This window comes from Mchenga conophoros, linkage group LG12 (assembly GCF_057382185.1).
Source record: "Mchenga conophoros isolate Kocher_MC1m ecotype Shallow Benthic linkage group LG12, M_conophoros_male_GT1.1, whole genome shotgun sequence".
Lineage (NCBI taxonomy): Eukaryota > Metazoa > Chordata > Actinopteri > Cichliformes > Cichlidae > Mchenga > Mchenga conophoros.
Window position 1 is genome coordinate 7,282,999 of NC_140537.1, and position 25,501 is coordinate 7,308,499.

Sequence of the window (25,501 nt, forward strand, 5' to 3'; positions counted from 1 at the left end):
TCACGGTGGAGCTGCTGACATAATGTGGATCCGAAGATTGATAATTAGCCTACCTGGGGTTGAAAGTCTCGATAAATGCACGGCGTTTCGGCGGGTATATCGGCTTCCGCAAGTGTGACGCTTATTTTGAGCGTTCAAAAACTAATAGAATATAATTTTATATTTATATTTCATTTCAATATCACAGTAATCTTCCAATTTAGAACTACATGTTAAAAAAGAACTAACATAAATAAAATACACTTCAGCTAATTACTTAAAAAAAAAATTTATTTTCCCAAACCACGCAGAGCCGCACTAAAAGGACTAAAGAGCCGCAGGTTGCTGACCCCTGCACTAACCTATTCAGCTGCTTGTGAATGCAAATATCTAATCAGCCAATCAAATGCCAGAAAAAAAAAAAGGGTGATTTAAGTGACTTTGAAGGCAGCATTGCTGTTGGTGACAGATGGGCTGTTTTACGTTTTTCAGACACTCCTGATCTTCTCAAATTTTCTCAGGAATTTACAGAGAACAGTCCAAACTGAAAAGCGAAATAAACATTTCCCTGGGTAAAAATGCCTTGTTGATTGCAGAAGTCAGAGGGGCGTGGCCATGCTGAAGGCAAGAGGAATTCTAAGCCAGTTTCTCAACCCAGCCCATCTGATATCAGTAACCACAACACATTCAAAGTCAATTAAAAGTCGCCTTTCTTGCCCGTTCCGATGCTCGCTTTCAACTTTGAAATGAGACCACTTGGACAACAGTAATGATAAATAATTGCAAATAGAGCACGTTTACAGAATTTAATGTCATTTTTATAGAGCACCTCTTATTTTAAGAAAAGATGGGCGAGACGATTTTTGAAACTAACTGCAAATTAAGCACACAATATTTAATATCTGTATTTTACCATTTTGATAAGACATATTTCAGTACTCCAAAACACTTTTATTAGACTGCCAACATGCTTACAAGTAGTAAATCCAGGTTAGTGGATCATAATTAAACATAACTCTGTGGCAAACGCAGAGTTCAGCAGGCCATCAAGGAAGAAGTGACGTGCATTTCTGCAGTGTAAAGATTCACAAATGATTTTCTCCTTAATCTACAGTCACACAAAGCGCCAGGAAAATCTTTGGTGATGTTCTCAGATGATTCTGACGCTTATCACCCAGTTCCTCCTGATGTCCTCCACACCATCAACCCTCTGTCCTCCTCACAGTTTCTTCCTCAGCTTGCCTTTCTTATGGCCACCCCTTCCAAAACCTGACTTTTTAACTTCTCCGAGCCACTTTTTGTTCTTGGAGCGGAGCTTCCTCATCCCCCCGCCCTGCAGGAACTGGTGCTTCTGCTTTTTCTTGCGCTGCTTCATGATCTGATCCTTTGTTTTCAGCTCCGAGCGTGCTTTGTGGTCACCGGAGCTCTGTACGTTTGGACCTCGTCGGCCACGGCCACGACCTGGGAGAGGCACGACACAACAAAGAGGTTGGAGGTGTTGGGTCTAAACTCAGACCCCGCTGTATCCAAGACTTATTCCCATGAAAGAAAAACAAGGCAACAGTGTTCGATCGATTTCTTGCGCAAGGGAGGCCCCCTCATCTGTGTCCAGCACGACAATGAACCCCGATGATGGCCTCCTCTCGCTGCCTTTTATTGACAAACTTCAAACAATAGTTTACAAAACACCTCCCCCTGCAACCCCCTTTGGTTACAAAGACAAGGCACTGTATGTAAGTGTGTGTGTGTGGGTGTTATGTGAGAATGTGTGTGTGTGTGTGTGTGTGTGTGTGTGTGTGTGTGTGTGTGTGTGTGTGTGTGTGTGTTGATCAAAGGGTCATAAAACCTAAAAGCAGGAACAACATCCTTGGTCATAAAGAGGGTAGTCTTCCCCCACACCCAATGTATGGTTTACCAAAGATAACACAGTGAAACCATACAAAGGGTAGGAAGCTCTACCAAACATCAAACAGATCTTCAAAAGGACGTTCCTGTGATAAAACACTTCAACCTCCCACCCAGAACCTCGAGAATCTGGGGATGGGAGGAAAGAAAGAATTCCTTTCACAGAGTTAAAACAATGGACAAATGGTAAATATAAAAATGACAAATGTTTAACTATTTAATCTAACAGGAGGTTATAGCTCGCAAGGCTGGAAGAGGGACTTGAAGTATTTACCTTTAGAGTTGAGTTAAAACATGGTGGCTGATGTTCTATATTTAACAGGCAGACATGTTTGTGCTATTCATTTTGATGCCTTCCTACCTCTTGCTGGCTTCCTGCCTCCTCCGCCTGTTTCTCCATCTGATCCAGATCCTGTATCATCAATCTTGTATTTTTTCCTTCACTCCTCATAACTGACATGTCAGAGCGACATGTTGTCAAGTGATACAACATCTTCACAGTACAGCTTAATATTGTCATAGGAGTAGAGAAGAGGGTCATTGAGAGCAGCACACAGAGAAGCTTTTTGTTGGAAGGATACAAGTTCTTCCTGTTCTTCTTGTTACTGATAACCTGACCGCTGTCTGTTTTGATCTTCTTCTTCTGGTCTTCTTTTCCCGTTTCTCTCACAAAACGCTTCCTCTTACGGTCCCTAAAAAAAGAAGGGGGAAAAAAGACTTTAAATTATAGTTTGAAATGACCATTTGGTGGATACTGAGTCAAACATAGGGAAATTTGTACCATTTCATCATTTTCTTCTGCTGGTTAAGGCGATCGCCTTCATCTCCCATGAGATCAAGGACAGCTGAAGAGGCCTGCTGTTCAAAAGCACTGCCCTCTCCACCGAGACTCAACCTGTCGACGCATAACACAGGACAAAACAGCATAAAACACAAAGCCATTCAAATTTTTTAAAGAAACAGATGCAACAGTTTAATGCCTCACCCTCTCTCAGAGTCAAAGTCTTTAGGTCTGTAAGGGATATAATACTCTTCATCTTTGCCTGACTGCCTCTTTTTCTTGGTCTTTGGTCGCTCTTCGCCATCTTCCTGCTGACCTCTTCTTTTACCACCTACCACTTCTGAAAACACCCCCTGGTGGAAATAGAAAGAATTACATGGTACAAAGTGACAAAGCATGATACAGAGATCCTACTATCTTCCTCTTCTAGTTTGTATACAACATCATCTACATCAAAACTGCACTTTATTTTGCTTCTTCTTCATCAGACAGCACAAACAACTTTCTCATTTTGACTCAAATATTGGTTTTGAATGAAAATGATGAAACAATCCTGGGTGTTTATTCAACTTGTGAGCAGGTTTTCTAATCCACCGTACTATTATTATTGACACTAGTACATGTTCGTGCTGCTGGCAAACTAATACACTCAAGAACATATAGCAAAGCAAAAAAGTGAAAAGTAGGTCTTGCCTACATAAATAAACATAAGACAGTTGTGAAACTTTGACATAGTAACATCTGCAGTAATATTTACACCTGTGATGACATCTCACCAGCATTAGCCTTATTTTGAAACCAAGATTGTTTACACAGAGTTTGTAATTGCAGAGAAATGCTCCATTTATTTTGGTCATTTCATTTTTGAGCAGGAAGCTCACCTTTCTTGTTATAGCCTTTAGACGAATAGAGAGATTTCCAATTAAATACATATTCTTTAAATAATGTTCCCTCTTATAAAAAGTAGGATAATTTAAAAAAAAAATTTAAAAAATGTATTATACCTCTATTACTTAGAAAAAAAATGTTTTTTTTCTGTTGTCTGTTATATAACGTTAGTGATGCTCGTTTCAATTCATTTCTTAATCAGCTAAACAGGTCAGTTAAGAAACAGTCAAATATTAAGTTAAATTTGAAAACGGTTTAAAAAAAAATATCCCCATTCCAAAATGTCACATGACAATCTCATTGGCTCACGGAGTTATGATGTCACTACACGATCCTTTGAAGTTTTTCCTTAAACAGGGGTGACACACAGCAGTTTTTTAGTTCGTGTCTTCGCAGCATTTGTGTTTGCAGCCTTCACACGTTCACCACAGAAACTTTTGGAAACCTTTTCAGAGTTGTCGTGTACAACCTTCAACATGTATCCAACAAGACACCAACCAAGGCAAAAAGATTACGCCGCTTCTCCTTCCTGTCGTGGCCGGCCAATTTCCCCAAATGACCTCTTAGCCGTCCAAAGGGCATTACATGACAGTAAGAAGGAAAACTACCATCTCCAGAATAAAATTCAACAGATTGAAGAAGAGAAACTTCAACTGGAGGAGAAGTGTAGACAGATGGAAGCGCAAAATAAGAACCTGGAAGAAAGACAAAAACGCCAGCCCGACATAAATATTATTAATGAGGGTTGGGGAATCAAGTTTGGACAAGCCCGAGAGCAGATTGTCTTCCTAATTAAGGAAAACAAGCAAAAGAGCGTGGAACTAAAGGAGATGTCCAACCAGCTTAAAGACAGCAAAGCTACTGTTGAGAAGACAGAATGGGATCTCCAATATATGGACCAAATGAATCGGCTGCTCCAAACAAACTTCGATGAAGCTGTGAAAAAAAATGAAGAAATCCTCCAACAGAAGGAAGAACAGGAGAAAAAGCAAAGAGACATGGAGCACAAACTCAAAGTCACGGAGGAAAAATACAGAATGCTGAAAGAGAAGGTGGATGATACTCTGCGCCAAAATAAAGACCTTCTTCATGAGAAAAAGCAACTAGAAGGAGAAAAAGAAAAACTGAACAAACAATGCTCGCACATGCAGAAAAGGATGGAGCAAATGGCGAGAAACAACTCCGAGCTCACTAAGGGGATATTGTTGGAATACAACAACTTGAAGCGCAAACACACTGAAATGCAGGCGCAAAAGCAAGAACAAGACAACATACATGACGACCTGCAGCGTACGCTCCAAGATATCCACAAAAGAAATGAGGAGCTACAAGACATGTACAAAGAAGTACAACAAAGAAACGCAGACATGCACAAGGACAAGATAATGCAGGAGGAAACATCCAAAGAGCTCAGGGAAAAGCTTGAAGAAAAACAAGCAACGTTGGAAAAGGTGGAGAAAACGTGCAAGAAGCTTGAGAAACAAAACAAAGAAACCATCGATGAGTTGAGAACCCTCATCCTGGAAAAAAAAGCTCTTGTAGAAAACTGCATGAAAAAGAAGAACAAACGCTTCCGCTGGCCCTGGAGGAGGAACTCTACTGCTTCCTCAGCAGGTGTAGCCTCGTCTTGCTCCACCTCTGTTCACCTCCCCAACCAGTCCCGGCAGTTGACTGTCCCCTCCTGAGCCTGGTTCTGCCGGAGGTTTCTGCCCGTTTAAAGGCAGTTTTTCCTCCCCACTGTCGCCTAGTGCGTGCTCAGAGGGGATTGTTGGGGTTTTCTCTCCTCTACCTTGTTTCATTATTTACTTAACGTTTTGTTCTTACTTCATTTTACCTTGTTTCATTATTTACTTGTTAACGTTTTGTTCTTACTTCATTTTACCTTGTTTCATTATTTACTTGTTAACGTTTTGTTCTTACTTCATTTTACCTTGTTTCATTATTTACTTGTTAACGTTTTGTTCTTACTTCATTTTACCTTGTTTCATTATTTACTTGTTGACGTTTTGTTCTTACTTCATTTTACCTTGTTTCATTATTTACTTGTTAACGTTTTGTTCTTACTTCATTTTACCTTGTTTCATTATTTACTTGTTAACGTTTTGTTCTTACTTCATTTTACCTTGTTTCATTATTTACTTGTTGACGTTTTGTTCTTACTTCATTTTACCTTGTTTCATTATTTACTTGTTTAACTTTTTCTTTTTCAACTTATTCATAAAACAATAAACCAATTGAATTTATCCTTTGAGTATTTTTCATCTTTTCATCTATAACTTTTTCAAACATTCATATCTGTCGTTTATCTTCTTCTTGAAACCTCATAAATGGTGAAGGAAAAATCCTGGAACATGGTTTGAAACACTGAAATTGTTTCAGCTGAAACCGGCAAAGTCATACGTGTGTGTGTGTGTGTGTGTGTGTGTGTGTTACTCTGTACATGAAACAACTTTGTAGAAAACCATTTTCCTGTCGAAACATTAGCAAACACAAACAAAGTGTTATTAACAAACGAATTACTAATATCCCTCTCTATGATAGTGATTTATTTTCTTACGGGATTAAAACTGTAAATTTTACCAAACTAAAGAAAGTAATACAAAGTAATAAAACTTTTTATCATTTAGTTAAGATCCAACATCCATTCTTTTCATAGTTGGTTGCTACCACCAGAGGGCGACATGGAGTACTTTTACCCATGTAGAGAAACATAAACGCTCATATATTACACACGCACCAACATTTTACTGTCTATTACTACATCAGTCTGTTTACATTAAACTGATATTGATAAATAAACTCACAAATATAGCTTCATGAATTTGGTAACGTCCTGTAAGTCATATCGTCAAATGCTTTTGTTCCAAAATAAAAAGGCTGTTGAAATAATGATTGGTGTGGTTTTTACAGGTGAATGAGCAGCAGAATAACTACAGAGAATCTGTGAATACATGAATGACCTTTTGTAATATGCCTTTAGCCTATTAGTGCCCTGAAAGAGTGGAGATTTTACCTATTTTAGCAAAATGATCTACAAACTGTATGGGTGAATATAGGAGCTTGTTAACAGGTTAGCATGTCCAACTAACAGACAGGAAAATGAGCTATGTATTTTTTAGATATCATGTTATCAGCTGACCACTGAAAGCTCTTTCTGCATATATCTTCTACACGTTCTGTCTCTTGTCACGTGTGTGTTTATATTTAAATCATGTATGTTGATTATTTAAATATGCTTTTTCATTCATTTTTAAAAAATGTCAACAGCTGTCGTTTACAGATTCATTGTTTACTATATGCTATATATATATATATGAACATGAACAAAACTGAAAACACTGGGTCACCGACCCAGGAACCCTGACAATATGTATTTTACCTGGTTAATGTGTGTGGCGGGGCGTGGTCTGCAGCGCCGCTGCAGGGGAGGCGGACGCACCTGAGCGGCACCCGCGATCACGCCTCGGCGCCTTAACGTCTGTGCTCTCTATGCTGTTGTGTTGGTATGTGTCGGGCTGTGAGCTTTAACACCGGCTGTATGCATACAGCAACCGTGTGTGAAAAGTGGTCAATAAAGAGAAGCTGTAAAGCGTGTTCATGGAAACATCGTTGGGTCTGCCGTGATATGTTTACAATGGGACTTCTGCTCCTGAATCTCTGCGCACAGCGTCTGCAAATCGGAGCTGTATGAAGTCACTTTCATCTTTACGCAGGACTGTAAGCTGTCATCTGTGAGGCGTGAGCGGTGTTTGTTTTTAACATAGTTCACGGTGGAGCTGCTGACATAATGTGGATCCGAAGATTGATAATTAGCCTACCTGGGGTTGAAAGTCTCGATAAATGCACGGCGTTTTGGCGGGTATATCGGCTTCCGCAAGTGTGACGCTTATTTTGAGCGTTCAAAAACTTATGTGTGTGCCAAGGTGTTTCTTTGGAGCGCACTCACCTAATATTCGGCACACGTCGTCACAGTTCTGGTTGATTTCATGTAACCATCGTTTTACATTGACAAAGGACTCCGCACTCGTGACGTCATATACCACTATGACCCCATGTGTTCCCCTGTAATATCTAAAGACAGAAGAAAGGGGAAACAGTCAGCTTACAGTTTGCGAAAAAGATCAATTGAATTCATTTTAATTTTATTCATATAATGCTAAATCACAACAACAGTCGCCTCAAGGCGCTTTAAATTGTGGGGTTAAGACCCTACAATAATACAGAAAAAATCCCTAACAGTCATATAACACCCTTTGAGCAAGAACTTGGTGACATTGGAAGAAACCACCAACAGAACCAGGCTCAGTGAGGGGCCTCCGTCTGCTGTGACTAGTTAGATAAAATATTTCTAATTAGCTGAACAGTTATAACGACTTCTACTTTTACTACAGAGAAATGGTAGTATAGCAGCAAGACTAGAGAACGCTAAAACTGTTGGCCGAAGAGTATGAACAACAGTATAACTGATTACCTAAAGATAAAGGATAACAGACAGGGTAAAACATGGACGTAGCTTCGGTGGCGGAAAAAAACCCTTTGACCTGCATTTTTTCTGAACACCACATTATGGTGATGGAAAGTAACCGACAAATTTAAAAATAAATCTAAAAGTAATGCCTCAATAGAAACTGTTAGACAGGATTAATGAATAAACAGCAGAGATAGTTTGGTAAAGGTAATAACAAATAAAAGGAATTATTAAAGCTAAAGTTGGCAAATAAATATGTAAAAAATAATTTGTTAAAGTTAATAGATGAAAATAAAACACACAGCAGAAATGGCTAACACACAAAACAGACTGGAAAATTTAAAAAAAAGAAAAAGAAAAAAAAAGGCCAACAGGATTGATGTGTGAAGAGTTTTTGATACCACTACACCGTGTAACAGTTTAAGTATGCTATGGCCTGACCTTCGGTATAATTTTAATTTCAAGTCATCCCTAACTTTCTGAGCGAATAACTAATGTTATCCAGCAAAGGGAAAGACACTTGAAGGGGCACAACTTAATAAATACATTCATCAGGACAGAGTGTATGACTGTGTGAAGGAAAAAGCAACAGCACCACATTTATACCGCACAGACAAATGAACTGGCTTCAAAAACAGAGGCCAGATCTGAGAGAGTGCATCCCCAGTACCAATGCACTACGCCAAACAAACACAAAGAAACTTTTGTCAGAGATTCTCTGTGTGTGTGTGTGTGTGTGTGTGTGTGTGGTGACAGTTTGGGGATACAGCTTGTTTTGATAGGGTTTGGTGGCATCAAGGATTTACATCACACTATGTTATTAATGTAAATTAACATTATTGGGCATGATTTTCAATACCATAAAAAACTATTCTTACTGGGGGGGGTTAAATGACAATTCTACAATTCTTATGTGTGTGCAACAGAGGTGTGCAAAATACAATAACATAAGAACAAGCAAAATATACGAATGGGTAAATCTGAGAATTATAAGAATAAATATATGTACAAATATAAGAGTGTATGTTAGGGCTGTTCGATATAACGATATATATCAAATGACGATATAAAAATGTCTATCGTTTCCTATTACGCTATCGTTTGTTTCGTGATGTCGTAAAATAAACTGTTTACAGCAGTATTTTTCATCGTTTTGACGGTCACCTTAGTGGCTATATTAATTTCTTAAAGTTCTCTCTTTCTCTTATATTTAATATAACCACACTATGGGCGGGCAAGTGCCTGTTTTTACGTGTTTTCGTTAGCAACAATGACGGTAAAACCATCGCGTGGTTCCGCTGTACGCTTGTTTGTTTTCCACGTAAACCTTTCACAATAAAGCTCAAGATCCTGTTGAGACTTTTCAAAACAAACTGAATCACATGAGAGAGTATGCAGAGTTTACAGATGAGAAGCAAACAAAGAGCCGTCAGACTCAAACTATATGTATACACCTGCCCGCCTTCGTAAACAACTAAATGCTATGTTGCCCTATCATTTTTTGATTGGTCCACATGGTATATTTTTTCACCAATAGGAAAGGCTGGGGGAGTTGGGAGGGGGACTGAGTGCTTTCTAGTGTTTTTCCTTATAAAAACCGTTTCTTCCCGCAGTAAATATAAACAACGATAGTATTCAGGAAGAAAACCTGCATATATTATACTGAACATAAAGTTGTTTGCAAAACTTGTGCATAATTTTTACAAATGTACAACTTCTATTCGCATTTCAAGTTATGAAAACAATTCCTTAAACATGTTTGTGGCTTTTACAGTAAAAATGACAAGTATTTTCTACTCGGATTTTGAATTTTTTTTGTCTGAATTTAGATCTATTGTGCAAATATAAATGAAAAATTAACTCAAATTTCAGATATTTGAGGTTGTGCCAAAAAAAAAAAGAAGAAGATTTTTTTAAAGGTGAAATATAGAGGTAAAATCTAAAGTAGTCAAAAACGGCCAATTATACTCTGGACCCCAGAGGGTTACTAAATACATTTACATGTCTTGGTGACTGCAGCTGGAACCTTGGCAAAAAGTGTATGTGTGTGTGTGGAATGCTAGCTACCAGCATTCATAATATAATAGTTACAATAGCAACAGTAACCAGGGGGGTGGGGCTTAAATGACAGAACAAAGACAGGCTACCATGATGTCACATGCCAGGCCACTATGATGTCACATGCCAGGCCACCATGATGTCACATGCCAGGCCATAAAAATCTATAAATAGGGGTGCCTCGACACACAGTTGTAGAATTCCCTTGCAGGTGAATTTAAGCTAGCGATTGAATTGTGTTTTCAGATGAAAGCGCTTATAACCTTCTCCCAAAGTAGAGTACTCTTCCTCCACCCAAACCTAAAATGTATATTTCTAAATACAGGGAAGCAATTGTATTAGAAAATAAATATAAAAATGAACACAGGACCATGGTGCCAAGAACAGTTAAGGCGCCATCTCATCGCGAAATGTGCCCACAGAGGCCAGAAGGCGAAAAACCTGAACACACATTCAGGAAAAAACCAGAACACACAGGCATGAAGAAAGTCATGGCTCAACCTGCTTGTGTGGATACACGCAAAGGGGACAAGCAGCTCCTTGAGAAATCTGGACTTGTCCCCTTTTATTTACAGAAAAACGATTACAGAATCGTTCCAGGCTACCTGCGTAGAAGAAAGGCAGAGAAAGAAAAGGCTAAGCAAGACAATGATGCCTGGTTAACAAAACAACAGGAAACAGTTAAACCACTGGCCGAACAGGAGAAACAAAACATTCTCCAGGGCCTAAAGAGGAGGTTTAATGAGCTAAACTTTGAATATCAATCCCTCCCTTTTACTATCTCCCCTTCACAGCACAAAAAATACAATTACAAAATGTTTCTCGAAGAGGCAATGAGTCAAGTTGAAAAAGACATTGCCCTTTTTGAGGAACATAAATACATTTACGTAGGCAGGGAAGATGCATCTGACGAACAACAGTTACAGCGGACTCCACTGCCACCCATTAGACCGAAAAAGACAAAGTTGACACCCGCTCCTCAAGTCACACAACCAACGAAAAAGGAAACTTTCTCGACCGACAACCTACCACCTTTTCGTAGGATGTGTGTTCCACCTATATCCAGAAGTGGAAAGCAACCTATTCCCATGACTGAGAACCTTCACAGACAACCTATTCCCACCCGACTAGTTATAATTCCACGACCTAGTCCTGTCCCTCTGCCACCTATTTGTAAAAAAGCTGAATCTACACCCCGACCACCTGTAAGACCTCCAATGAAACGAGGTGTAACACCCATCCTTCCACCCATTTCCACCAAAAAGCTGTAGTGCTGTACCGTTAGAGTAGTTTTTTAACTACCTAACCCCCAACCGGTCTTGACAGAAGCCGCACCATCTGAGCCTGGTTCTGTCGAAGGTTTCTTCTTTTTAAGACAAAGGAGTTTTTCCTTCCCACCGTCGCCCAGTGCTTGCTCAGATGGGATCATTTGATTGTTGGCGTTTTCTTAAACATAAATTGGCCTATTGAAAAAATGTAGTGGTTCTTACTACATTTTATTTTCAATAGACCAATTTATGTTCAAAAAAAAAAAAATTACAGCAGAAAAGAAAGCATGGGAGACATCTGATGCATTTCATTGCTTTTTAAAAAATAATTTATAATTTATCTGGAACAAATAAAAGAAAGTAAAAATAATCTTTTGTGGATTCTTTTTCTTCAATAAGTAGTAGAATAGGCAGTTCTTTATACATAAAGCGTAGTGTTTTGTTAAAAAATAAAGTGGCACAGCGGCACTGTGTTAAAGGCCTGTGTTTTTACCATCAGCGTGACAGCGTTGTGTTGTTTTTAAGTACTGTATAATACTTAAATATGATCAGTTAGACAAAACCAGCTGATGACAAATGTTTTGTCTTGCTTTGTTTTATATTTGGGACAGTTCTTAACCCAGTTTACAGCATGATTTAGCAGATATACATTTGCCCTTCTAAACAGAGAATGTTTCAATTTCACAGGTTTCACCTCAATTCTTTTATCTGCTGAACTAGAACACTTCAAAATGTGTGACAGTACCAGTAGATAACCACATTTCTGCAAGTTTGTTTTTTGCTTGTTCAGCAACTTCAGCAAGTGGTTATTGATGTATCATACTTTCTTCAGTCGTGATGGATTCTGTTTTCAGACAGGGTAAAACATCAGGATGGTGGCTAATACGGAAAGAAAAATGGATGGTGACAGAAAAACAGAGATAGCTTATACTAGACAGAATGGCCTGCATCCCTTGCTGTGTTCTTTTAATTCTTCAGCAAGGCATTTGATGATGACTATGGGTTCTGGACTTCATGTAAATAATTTTCATCCAAATACTAAAAACAATCCTTATGCAACTTTGTCCAATTCATAACTGGGTACTAAAAGGGCTTCAATTCATGAACAGATGATGCAAGACTTCTGTTTAACATCTTTAATAAAAGCTACGAGTGGAAACTTTCATTTAACATCAAGTCTTGGCAGCATACAGAAGTAAAATATGTAAAAAAAATTGAAATTGCCCAACATTTACAGATTTAATGTGCTATATGTGCATGCCGTTGAATGCATATGTATAGGTTTGTGCATGAGTTTTCTAAGGCTGTGTTGTCATTCTCAGTTTAAGAAGCAGCACAAATACAATGGGCCTGCTGAGCCTGACAGCCATAAGCATCCGTCATAATGAAACTACCTTTAATGAAACAAGCTCAGGAACTGCCCCTAGACACACACACACCTACAAGTTAAGCACACTAATAACTCATATATATAATCTGTGAAATCTCACATAGAGTGCATTTTGGATGTAACAAGAGCACATCACAAGAAAGCAACAACAAATAAATAAATAAATAAATGACACCCCGCTAAACAATAAATATATCACCAGTGTTGGGACTAACGCGTTATTAAGTAACTCGTTACAGTAACTACGTTATTATTGTGGTAACGAGCACGGTAACTAGTTATTATGCCAAAACCAGGAACGCGTTACTCGTTACTGGGATTTAGATAGGCTCGTTATTCGTTACTTCGTGTGGTGGCTATCGCGGAGCTTCCACAGATTCAATAACATTAGCAAGTGGTGGAAGCCAGCAGGTGGATGAGAGAAAGGGATGCAAGAGGAGAGACCCGAAGCGGCCGCCGGTCCCAGTGTCAGGTGAACTGAACTTCAGGTAAGAAGTTATAACCTGCAGTCCATCTGGGTCAGATATGAACCAAGTTTAGGTGGAGTTTATTTTCGTTATGCTGACTTTTTTGTACTGCGTGCTAGCTAGCATGACGGAGTTTCTATACAGCTGGGTGGGTGCTATGTTACTGATGTTGAACTTTATTTTGTTCATAAGGTTAATTATTAGAGTTGCCAACCGTCCCGTAAAAAACAGAATCGTCTGGTATTCAGAGAAAATATTACGCGTTTCTTATTGAGGTGAAAAGGAACAGTTTGTCCCGGACTTCAGCTACAATGAAAAAGACACAAAGCTGGAGTTATTCTGTGTTTACGCTGCACAGCTGCCTCTTCTTCTCTCATCCTCTCACCCTCCCTCTCCTGTTTCTACTTCAATCATGAAACTGATCAATGATCAGCTGATCGGCTTTTCTCTCTTGTTTATTTATCGCCCACTTTGCGGCAGAAAGAGGAAACCAGCGGATGTTGCGCTAAACAACAGCAGCACTTTTAAGCTTGATCAGCTGTTGTTAGAATTTATTTAATATTAATTTCTAGTATCAGCTGATGTTTGCTGGAGCCACAGCTGTAAAGCTGCTGGTCATGATGTCGGTTTGGATATGTGGTGAGTGGGAAACATGAAGATGAAACCAGGAGATGTCCTTACTGAATCATCAGAGCTGTGATGGAGAAACAGGTTTACCTTTTAGTTAACATGAATGAGTTGAAGGGAAGTTATGAACTGTTTCTGAGAGATAAATAACACCAGGATCCTTTTCTAAGCAGCTGACAGCTGGTAACTGTGCAGGGGCGGGTCTAGCAAAGTGTTGCCAGGGGTCCATGTAGGGAATTAAAAGGGAAAGGGGGGCACAAGGAAATACTTTCTTATTCTCATTTAAAATGTCTCACTTTTAAAAAAATAATTATCTGAGTCTTACAACAAACAATTGATAGATTGATGCATATATACCATCAGAACAGTGTACATCACTGTCACAACAGTATTTATTTTCATTCAAAGGCTTTATGATTTTTCCTATAATGGTGGGCCGGTCTCTAGTCAAAATGCCCGGGACGATTTTTTTGTCCCAGTCCAGCCCTGTATGCAGCTCATCTGCAGTCTGGTGTTACCTACATCTTCCTATTCAGAAGGCAGAATTTCCGAGTTCTGAGTACAATCGAAAGCACCACGACTGCAGTTTTTGTGTTGGATGTAAAAAGCAGGCTAGGATAGAATCAGGCGTGGGATTTCTCTCGTGGAAATGTGCACATTATTTTTTCCTTTCTATTGGTAGGTGGCACAGTGCACTTGTGGTAAGTAAGCAAGCTAGAAGAAGAATCTTGCTGGGTATCCAGTTACGGAAGCAACACATTAACAAGAGAATTCTGAGTAAAACCAAAGTTACTTTCCCTAGTAACTAGTTACTCTGAAAGTAACGAGTAACTTGAAGTAACTGAGTTACTTTTGATAGAAGTAACTAGTAATGTAACTAAGTTACTCATTTAAAGTAACTTACCCAACACTGTATATCACAGAACTTAACTTTAAGTGAGAAAAAAAGAGAAATAGTCTGGAAACAGATGAATTTTCAGTCACTGACACAATGGGAGTTCTGGCAGACACGTTGCACTAAGAAATGTCTTATTTTTAGAGACTGACCTGAATGTATGTTAGATACTGGTCAACACTGGAGCACTTTGGGATGCTGTAGCCCTTGTAGAAGCTAAATGCAGGTCCAAACATTTCCTCACTGAACCACACCTTGGCAAAGGTGTTGAGGAGGCGCTTGTCATAGTCGTCGGTCACACGACCACCGTATTGAATCTCTCCAATCATGTATCGAACTGTGTTCCAGGACACACCCTAAGGAGATGATAAAACAGTGATAAAGGATGACAAAAAAAATTGTTCATGAATGTGCAATATAATTTGTGAGCAGACTGAATACATACACAGTCAGAAAGCTCTAAAACTCCCAGCAGATGGCTGTTGTTGATAAGTATTTACAATATCCTTTCTTTAAATCTCAACCCTTTTAACATTTTTTTATGGTCAAGAGTCCTAATCACACAGAATAATAAGCATTACTCTACCTACCTTCTTAATATCCATGTCATCAAGATGGTTTTGAACAAACTGGACAGTGGCATTAAAATCAGCCTGGTTGAACTCATAGGGAATATTCCATCCCAGGGGGCCATATTTCCTTCTCTCCTGAACTGTGCTGTGAAGAAAGGCTACTGCATACAGCATCGGCCTCCACTGCGCCATGTTACTGACATCCAAAAGGTCCTGGTTTATACCTGGTCAGGGACATGCAGGTCAAAAAGATGTACTGCATGCCCAAAAGGAGGCTAAGTGTAACATCTACAGAAATGTATTGAAATAATCCATAACTGAATAAAGTCAGTTACTTCTAAAACCAAGCATTGCACAAACATGCACACACAGATTTCCTTTTTAGCGAACAGTTAGGATTTGTTGCGTAAATGTGGGAGAAAAGATAGTGAACTGAATATGTCAGTCAAAATAATACCTTCTTTCTGATATAATACCAAACTGCAATTACTAATCGAAATCAGAATTCCCTAGCAGATCATTACATGGAGAAACCTTTGGAATGCAAGCGCGCGGATCCACACAGGTATGCACACGGGTGTTCACTGCTCGTAGACCCAAATTACACCTTTCTTGGCTGCTACTTCGACGCACATCTGTCCTGCGTGCTGCACAACAACATTGAATATTTAGTATTTACTGCTGTTTACACTTAGCTAGATTAATGCGATGGTGTTGTGTTTAGTATGTTGCTTTGTTTTTTTTTCTGCTTGTTTTCTATAAAAAAAATAAAAAAAAATTCAAGCTGTAGATACGATCTCAATTCCCCTCCAGGAACCATGTCATCTGAGCCAGGAAAAGACAGCTGGTTTCTACATTTTAAAGATTCTTTTCTTTCTTCACCCTTGTTTTGGACCAAAACACAGACTAGATAACTCAGACTTGTTTAAAATTTTACTAACCTTGGGTAACATGGGTAAAAAACAAAATCCGGAATACAATAAATATAGCATCAAACAGGTGTTTCTCCCACATTTCCATCTTTTTATTCACTTACTTATTCCTATCATGGATATCACGAAGTAGAGGTGTTTTGTATATCTGCATCTCCAAATGTACACATCAATATTGGAATATATTTCATTCTCTTAGGTCCTCTTTCTTTATCACATAGATAAATTGGATCTATTAAACTGGCTAGTATTTCTGGACTTCTTTAATGTGAGCTTAAGTGAGCCAAACCTACCGCCATATGTCCTCTTAAGCCCTGCCTTGAGGCCCTGTGGTGGTTCATTGGTGAACTTGATGGACATCTGGAGAAGTGTGATGGGAAAGTGTCTGTGGACCTCAGTGGTCATCCAAAGGCGGAAGCTGTTGTTGACAAAGTCTGTCTCTGTCACAGTGTCCATGAGCTCATCCATGAAGTCCAAACCCAGGTGGCAATTCTGGAGTAAGGCCCAGCCACCCTGGGGACAAACACAGTAGTATGCCTATCATCCATGACGAAGACTATAAATGAGGAGTTCAAGAAAACCCTAAATAATTTCTATAAATTCCAAACCACATTTTTAGAGACAGAACATCTGTATTGCTAAAACAGCAGTAATATCTCACCACTCACATTAGCCATAGTTTGCTGCAGAAGCTTGCGTGCGTGGACCTCTTGTCCTTGACCCATGGATACATAACGGGTCTCGATTTTCAGCTTCTTCCCGAGTGCTATAATGGAGTCAGTTGGATCTGAGCCCATTGAAAGGAAGCAGATGAGAGGTGTTCGTGGGTCCGACTCCTCCCACATCTTCTCTAAATCAAGAATCACCCCTTCAGTGTATTTCTCCCCTACTGCGTCCATTATGTATTTACGGGCCTAAAGGAAAGAATATGATGCAAAGCAGATGTAATTTTTTAAATGCTTTGTAATGCAAAGAGTTGAGCAAAGTAGTCCAATAGTATATATTGGAATAAATTTACTTTCTAGAAAGCTGAGAACTGAGATAATTCTTCAAAGCATTTTCTTTACTGGCTAACTCTTTTTACCCTTAAGGCTAGGGCAACTGTGGACTGGACTGTGAGTTTAACTAAATAAATTGGACTCCAGGCTTGTCTTCAGTGGGCCAGAAAGTTATCCATCAGTAAAACTGAATATCTTTTAGCCACTGTAAATATTCAGGCACAGCAGGCTGGAGGGTGAAAGCTGTATAACAACAAGTTACACAAGCTGCTTCTTATCTCAAGAAGAGCTTTGACCAAGCAGCTTTCAGTGAAGATTAAGAGATTATACATTCTTGTTTTGTGGTCCGTGTCTCATTTATGTAGCTGTATTTTTAAGTCAGGAGGTATCGCTTCCCAAGCTTTAAGCCATTAACTCTCAGATTAGCAACTTTAAGCCTTTTCTCTTTCTTTAGTGGTAATTATTAATTTTAATTGCAGTCTACAGTATACTATTGAAAATGCACTATGATAGAAATGAGAAAAGTAGATTTACATTGCCTGTTCTACTTGTTGTGTTGTATATTATAAAGTAGGCAAAAGCATGACCAAAAAACAGACCAGACAACCAATGTTTGGCTTTCTAATTAAAGAAAATGGATTGGGTGACCCTTAGCCATCCTATGCTGCTATAGGCTGGTTAGACTCTTCTGATGCTTTTAAAGTTTACACTGCGATATTCATACTGTTAATATTTCCCTTCTCACTCCTGTAGTTTATGTTTTGTCCTTGGTCTCTCTATGTTCTCCTTTTCTCTCTCCTCTTTACCCCTCACCAGTCGCAGTAGATGGCCTCCCTTTCTGAACCTAAACCAGCTTCTGCCAAGGACCCGATCATTAATTCTGGAGCACCGTCACCAAAGGCTTGTTCACAGGGGAACTTATAACAGTTATTACAATATTAATGTTCCAAGGAACTTTTTGTTTTGAATTGGCATTATATAAAGAAAACTGAATTTAATCATTGTATCTGTCCTCTATAGCCATGCATAAACATGTCTCTCCTTACTTGTGCGATGGTCCTGTCAGGACACCAGCAGCGTATGAGGAGCAGCCGTCTAAAACAGTCAAGAGACTGGTCATAGGAGTTTGGGACTACTTCCTCCTCTGGGGCCTCCTTGTCAAACCAAGCCTTCCACTGTTTCTCGTTACGACTTATCTGTAAGAAGACTTATCTGTGACAAAAAGCTCTGACGTGGGAAACAAATATAAAACAGGGCAAAACTTTAACTGCATTACAGCACATCAAAATCTGCAGAAAAGATAAAAGAATACTGTGAACACTTCAAACATATTTAGACACAAAGTGATCTTCAAAGTGGCCAACAAAAGAAAGCTAATAAGTAACAACAAAAAAAGACAAAAGAAGGATGAAATGTACCCTGTTTGACTATGTGCACTCCCTCGCTCTCTCTCTGTGTCTCGTCTCCCTTAACTGTTTCCGTGTCCCCCTCGTTGTCTCCTCCCGTTATCTCCCTGGTCCGTCTCATCTCCCTGAATTTTCTTTCCTCCCAGCTCCCGTGTCAAGTTGTGTGACTTGGTCTCTGTCTTAGTGATTCCTGGTTTACTTTGATAGTCTTCTGTCTGGTGTGCATCATGTTCAGTTTTGTGTCCCCGTGTCTCGTTAGTTAGATCACGTTCGGCTGGGTCCCCTCCAGTAGTTTGTTCCCTCGTTTGCCCTGGTGTGTATTTATGTCTGCGTCTCCCTCTGTCCTGTGTCGTGATCTCCCTCATTTCCCCGCTGTGTGCTCTGTGTAGTTCATGTGTATTCCCAGTTTAATAAGTTTTGTATTCCTGGCGTCCAGCAATAAAGCTGTTCTGAGTGTGAGTCTGCATTTCTGTCCTATCCTGCCTGCTTCACACAGCAATTCATGACAATATAGCTGAGGTCTCATGCATGGAAGAAGTCTTATTTATGGCACTTCATTTTATAACGAGCACAGACAGACACAACATGTAATGCGTGACCTAACTAGATGATTATGCAATAACAGGAGGCCATGAATTGACACTGCTGTAAACACCATGTGCTTCCAAGATGCGATCTGCATGTGTGATAGCACAAAATATGCCAACAGATTGTGCTAATATTGTTATGTTTATCACAACGAAGCACAAAGGAAACTAGACTAGCAGAAGTGGCATGGCAATCAGAATCAGAATCAGAATCAGAATACTTTATTGATCCCTGGGGGAAATTAAACAAGTCTGGCAATGGCACGGCAATAACCTTTTAACTGTATAACAGTGGATACAGCTCATCAATATAGCTTTAAACTCTCACATACTTTAGGATCAAATTTAGAAAAAAAAATTGAGGATATACCCAAGACAGTTTAGCAGTCAGTCATAAGGTAACACATACATAGTGGAGGGACCAATTATTTGATCCCCTGCTGAATTTGTAAGTTGCCAATTTGTAAGTTTCACTTCCAATGAAATGAAAAACAGTCTCTATTTTTAATGGTTGTTTCATTTCAATTTAGAAAGACAGAACATCAACCAAAAATCCAGAAGAAACACATTACATAAAAGTTACAAATTGATTCACCTATCATTGTGAGAAATAAGTATTTGATCCCCAAGCAAAACATGACTTAGTTCTTAGATGCCCTTTTTGGCAGCCCAAATTACTGTCTACAGTTCAATCCACAAGATCATTTCTGAAGCAGTAGTAATTGTACTGTGCCCCGTTCTAATGCCAGACTGAAATTCACTTAACACATTAACAAGTAAAGACTGTTTTTGCTCCAAATTTATCGGAGATTCGATAATTTGAGACTGAGGGCAAGTGTTACTCTTCTAAAGGCTCACTTTTACATAACAGGTGAAATAGGCAGTTTTCCATTTTTTTTCTTGGAACAAAAACATACAAGGAAGCAAAAATTCAGTTTAATCCAATTCAATTTGATTTTAATTAAGGTTTATTTTTATTGCTAACTATAGGCTTTATAAAAAAGGAACGTTTTATTTATCTTAAAACAGAGGAAGTGGATAATTTTTTGAAATAAGATGGTTGCAATATGGTCTATAATTAGATGAGACACTTAGATCAAGCAAGGAATTTAAGAAGTAATTTAATGACAGAAACCTTAAAAGCCTGTGTTATGTATCCTGTTAATAGTGACAAATAAATTATAATTAAAATTGTAGTATCACCCTGGCTACAGCGATGAAAAGAAAGTGTGTACAAAGTCAAGACGTAGAAGAAGATAACTGAACATTTTCAAACATCATCACTAAATGCTTGACTAAACCTCAAAACTTCTGTTGAATAACTTAAACTTCTGAATAACATCGAAAGTCAGACCTGTCGTCACAATAATACTGCAAGAAAACTAGCCCATTCGCTTATACCATTGGTGTGTATCTTATGAAGAAATACACAAAGCCAACTTCAATGTCACTTTGCTAAAAGCAGAACAGTTAGAAAGTCCACCACCTCCTCCTTGTCTTTTTTTTTTTCACCACCTCTCTAATCCAGAGCGTTTCACTTTAATTTGCTACACAGCTACAACATCCAGGGGGACCTCAACCAGTCCAGCTTCAGTCCAGGGCTAATCCAATAACATCTAGCAAAAACGTTCCCCACCTGTGGGTGGATGTTGTTCTTGGAAAACTGCTTATTTAGGCCCAAATTATAAACTATCACCATTGCAAAAACTTCAGGCACCGACATATGGTGGTCAAGTCAGAATCATAAATCACCTTAAACACGCATGTTTTTATCTTTTGTAACAACAGCAATGCCATGGATAACTGTGTGTAATCGAACAAAATTAGAAAAAATTAGGCAGGTTTCCTAATAAAGCTGTATTAACAACATCTTAACAACTAGTTTCTTTAAGAAATCAAGTCACTTCAAAGGGATAAAGCAAGCCCTGCTTCTAAATCTCAATAAAAATGTACCTTTAAAATATTGCTCATATTTAGGCATGTGTGTAATCTTGAAAAAGAGTATGCCCTTTAACGACTACTTACTGCAGTCAAAAAGCTACCTGCTGCTACTTAACACACACACACACACACACACACACACACACACGCACACGCACACACACGCTCAGCCAAAAGTATTTGACTGGAAGTTTCTCCAACTAAGCTCATTTCACAGAGCACTGAGTTTTGACTCCACGGGGACCACAGTGCTGTCATTCATCCACAAGGGTGTGTGTATTTAAGTGTGAGTGACAGTCCATCATGATGAGTGTGTGTCTATGTACAAGAGGGAAATGAAGTGAGCCATGATGAGACTGATATTGACATGCTTACTAGAGCAAAGAAGAGCTGTGAAAAGTATTTAATAAGCACCTTGAGACAACTGCTGTGTATGTGAGTGTGTGAGTGTGCAGGTGTGTATGTGATAGATTAGAACTGCTATCTGAAGACTTAAAAGATAAAAGTCCAAGTGGGTAGATTTTCTGTAGGCTAAAGGACACTATCATACAGCTGTCAAGGCATGTCTAAATTGATCAAGTGTATGTTGTACCTGATCCAGTATATCAGCGAACTGCCAAAGTTTGCTGAGCTCTACAAGATTTAGCCAGGTCATGTCAAGGATCCATTTAGCTGGTTTCTGGGGGCAAGCCTTCAGATCCAAGGATGCACCTCCTGAATAATATGAACATGAACAATTACAGATATAGACACCTGCAAGTATAACTGGAGGATCCAATGCAAAAAATTCAATTTTAAACTCCCAAAATACATAACAAATGTAAAAATGTAAACCCAATCTTCAAAAACACAGAAAAAGTCATCAGAATTGTAATTTGTTGTTTATCAGGCCGGAGCTGACAGATGGTGAAGCTGCGTGCGTGCACCAGACTGTGGCTGTTCTGGTTCTGCCAGTTGCCATTGCTGGGTTTTATCCCCACAGTGAGGAGCACTCCATATCATATTCAGTGAACTGCTACAGTGTCAATATGTTCAAATTCTGCATAGTTTCTGTCATGAGGTTTAAAACCTGTCTACTCCTTGAAATAAACAATAAATATGGTTAAAGAAAAGAATAACAAACAGCAGAAACAGATGGCAATTTTAACAAACCTTCAGGCTGTTTTGATGTGAATGATAGCTTTACAGAAACCCTTGTATTTTCTTTTCTATTGTGTACATACTTATCAGTACACATCAGTGTATCAGTTACATATTAATCAGATGTGGCACTGCCTATGCACTGAAATGAGAACATGCCTAAATATTAGTGGGGTAATTTTAAAAGTGCAAGAAATTCCATGTCAAACAGTAGCATCACGACCATCCCGCTGATAAATTAAAAACATTAGCATACAATAACGACATGACAGATTAAGGTTATAACTCCAAGTATAACTGCATCATCAGACAGAGATTTTTCACTTCACTGCACATTATTTATCCACAGAACATTTCCCATATCACACAAAGAACTTCATATTATTATGATAGATATTTGTTATTATGTTGCAGAGGCTAACTCTATGTTTTTGAAACCTGCTGTGAAACCCACCCACGAGCCGTTTGGTTTGGACAGCAAACTCTTTGCTCTGTTCCGTCCATCTCTCCTTCTCGCCAGCGAGACCGCTGATGAGACTGGACGCTGTCTGCATCTTGTGTCTGCAGCGCTCAGCATCCTCCAGCAGCGTCTGATGGGAAAGGGGCCCGCAAACAGGTCAGTAGGTTGATGTGTCTATTTAGCCTTGTGTGTCTGTCCAAGTGTGTCTGCCTCTATCCAAGTCTTATTCCACCATCTGCACATTCGTGGATTAAACCCCTAAAAGCTCATCTCTGTTCATCAGAATTACATACCCATCATCATTATCTAACTTAGTACGCATGAATCTAAGAATATTTGCCTCTTCCCTCAGCTGCTCACCAGCGAACTGCCCCTCACTGCATGCGCAAGCCACACTTTAGGTTTTTTTGCTTGACAGAGAGGGACACAGTGCCCTTCCACACTGCTGAAGTGTGTGCTTTGTTAAGCAGGAGAGAAAAACCGAGGGCTTCTTCTGTAAATCAAGAGGACTATAAAGGAAAGGTGGTGCTGTTCCAACAGGTCACAGGAGAGAAGAAGTAGTGTGATGTGTCAGGAACACAGTGACTTGGGCAAAATAAAGAAAATGCTGGGTGTTAAATCTGTGATTACAAACAAAGCATACAAATGCAGACAGATTAACACGTCCTGGGAAGCTTGTATTGCCCCAAGCTATTGTTGTTAATGTTATCTTCACTTTATCTGTCTTCTTTTGCTTTCCAGGACTCATTTTTAAAAAAATATATTTTACCACTTTATAAAGGGGAAATATTGAAAAAGGCATGTGGCCTGTGCTATGAAGCAGAATTTCATCTTATCCTGGTACTTTCAGGGCTAACCCTGAGTTTTTTGTATTATGAAGGTGGTTTACTTCTTACCGAGTTATATCACCATGGTAAATTATGCTGCAAATCTAACTTGCCTTTTAAACATAATTGAATTAAACACTTGATTACAGTCCATCAGATTCTGTTTAGATCATCAGTATCTTAATGACTGAGCTATGATATTTTTAAGCATGTCTGTTTCCTTCCCATGAGCCTAGTGTTCCCAGTCTTCATCCAGAGAGCCATCTAGATTTCCAGTTCTTTTTCTGTTTTTTGCCTTTTATTGTTTAGTTATGGACTTCGACTGCATTCCTAATAAAGCTTGCTTTCTGTTTTACATCGAGACTTTGGTCTTCACTTGGAGCCACTCCTGTCCATCATCAACACCAAATGCCTTTGCAACGAGCCTTTCAGTCTCACTTTTAGCCCTGGAAGATGAACAGTCTCTGCATCTTAATCATGACATTATAACCTGTTCCCGTCCTGGTCTCTTAATCAGGGAGTCTTGATTCACTTGCTGTTCCATTAAGATGTTACATTTCACATCACAAAGTGTACTGAACATGGGAAAACACAGAGCAGATGCTCTCACAGACCTCCACAGAGGATTAACCGGTGTTACTCAGTCACTTCAGTAACTAAGGTTCAGTCCTTTTTTTCCTTTTAGCCAGGCTGTCACAGATCTTATGGTACATTTGTCATACTGTACATACTGCAGTTTATAATAATATTGTTATTACATCAGTGGCACATTGATATTCTCAAAAAACATTTTGCTTTCTTGAAGAACGTGGGAAAAAATATCATGTAACAAATAATAAACACAGTTTATCCCCTATAGTAATTGTTGCACTTTCAAATAAAAGATAAAAGGTATTAAATTCCTATATCAGGAGCAACACACAGGTTTTGTGTACTGAACTAAATTACAGTTGTGTTTTGATGAAGTTGCTGACCTGTTTCTCCATCATTGCTTTCTCATATTCCCCCTGTACCACATCAAGCTCTGCCTGCTTGGCGTCTAGCTCAGCCTGAGCTTTCTGAAGGTCCGCATTAGCTATGGTCAGACGATTCTCCTGCACGGCCAAGTTAGCCTAGAAAAAACAGAGAAAAACAATGAAAGAGTGTGGAGGGGAGAGCTGTGATGGTTTGTTTGTTTGCTTTGTTTTTTGCACATTAAAAGCTTCAGGTAAAAAACAGAGAAAAAGTCATTAAATAGTTAAATGGTTAGTGGGATGCCAGTTTATCTCACAGCATGCGCAACCCACAAAGATTAAATGCAGCAGCCAGCGTTCAACTCTAACCCATGGCCTCAGTTACCAGTGTGCTATCTAATAGAGGCAGAAATGTCTGAAAATGGTTAGTAAGATATTTTAGAAGAATGGACATAAACACTGAAAGAAAGAGTTTGAAGATGACAGAAGTAAGCAAAAAGATAGTTTGTGTATAGAGCTAGGGTTGTAGAGAAAGAAAAGAAAATCCCGTCTCATCTTTCTGCATGTCTGTCCATTCGACTGTATCTCTGTATCCAGCTTAAAGGGAAAACACCACTGGGCTCGAAACCAGAAAATCTGTTTTGTAGGCTGTGCTCCACAAAAGGTCAAAATAAAACAACAGTGCCGAGGGATGTGTATATATGTAGCTGTGTGTGAGTGTGTTTGGAGGGGGATTAGGGAAACAAAGTGGAAAGGAGGAAAAAGAAATTGGTGGCTAGAGCAAAAAGAATAGAATGCAGTTAAGAAAAGAGAGAGGTGTTGAATGAGAACTAACAAGGGTGACAGCAACAGATGTCATCATCAGGCAACATTTCCAAAAGCATAAATGTACACTGTAAATGCCTTTAAATGACTATGACCCATCAGACATTCACAGCAGCTTGTATTTACTTGTAGTT

The 25,501-nt window shown here is 39.1% G+C and overlaps 2 protein-coding genes across 3 annotated transcripts in view; both read right to left on the reverse strand.

The window, feature by feature from the left end:
- Positions 1-771: 771 nt before the first annotated feature.
- Positions 772-3,482, reverse strand: LOC146562066 (ATP-dependent RNA helicase DDX54-like). 2 transcript variants are annotated; one of them, XM_085293549.1, is made up of 5 exons: positions 2,870-3,480; positions 2,666-2,779; positions 2,466-2,576; positions 2,246-2,337; positions 772-1,440 (listed from the first exon to the last, which is right to left on the reverse strand). In XM_085293549.1, exons 1-4 carry the CDS (start codon positions 3,061-3,063, stop codon positions 2,325-2,327), a joined length of 432 nt encoding a protein of 143 aa, XP_085149675.1. In that variant the 5' UTR covers positions 3,064-3,480; the 3' UTR covers positions 772-1,440; positions 2,246-2,324. The 2 variants fall into 2 exon arrangements, with proteins under 2 accessions (XP_085149675.1, XP_085149673.1); XM_085293547.1 differs by lacking the exon at positions 772-1,440 and having other exon boundaries at positions 2,331-2,377; positions 2,870-3,482.
- The window catches only part of LOC146562067 (dynein axonemal heavy chain 5-like), a 64,585-nt gene continuing 42,011 nt past the window's right edge, over positions 2,928-25,501 (reverse strand). Inside the window, exons 52-61 of the mRNA XM_085294982.1 lie at positions 24,564-24,701; positions 22,757-22,892; positions 21,755-21,876; positions 18,275-18,424; positions 16,899-17,144; positions 16,524-16,743; positions 15,317-15,522; positions 14,879-15,082; positions 7,500-7,624; positions 2,928-3,018 (exon numbers count right to left, since the gene is read on the reverse strand). Coding sequence (XP_085151108.1) covers positions 7,586-7,624; positions 14,879-15,082; positions 15,317-15,522; positions 16,524-16,743; positions 16,899-17,144; positions 18,275-18,424; positions 21,755-21,876; positions 22,757-22,892; positions 24,564-24,701 — 1,461 coding nt within the window. The 3' untranslated portion in view covers positions 2,928-3,018; positions 7,500-7,585. The remainder of the gene's footprint in view (positions 3,019-7,499; positions 7,625-14,878; positions 15,083-15,316; positions 15,523-16,523; positions 16,744-16,898; positions 17,145-18,274; positions 18,425-21,754; positions 21,877-22,756; positions 22,893-24,563; positions 24,702-25,501) is intronic.

What these genes read in the sequence shown, in the direction of transcription:
- LOC146562066 (XM_085293547.1), bottom strand. Translation starts at nt 3,063, where the DNA reads ATGCTTTGTCACTTTGTACCATGTAATTCTTTCTATTTCCACCAGGGG. An exon ending in GACTTTGACTCTGAGAGAGG is followed by an intron (nt 2,780 to 2,869) that starts GTGAGGCATTAA and finishes ATGCGTCGACAG; the next exon opens with GTTGAGTCTCGGTGGAGAGG. An exon ending in CAGAAGAAAATGATGAAATG is followed by an intron (nt 2,577 to 2,665) that starts GTACAAATTTCC and finishes TTCTTTTTTTAG; the next exon opens with GGACCGTAAGAGGAAGCGTT.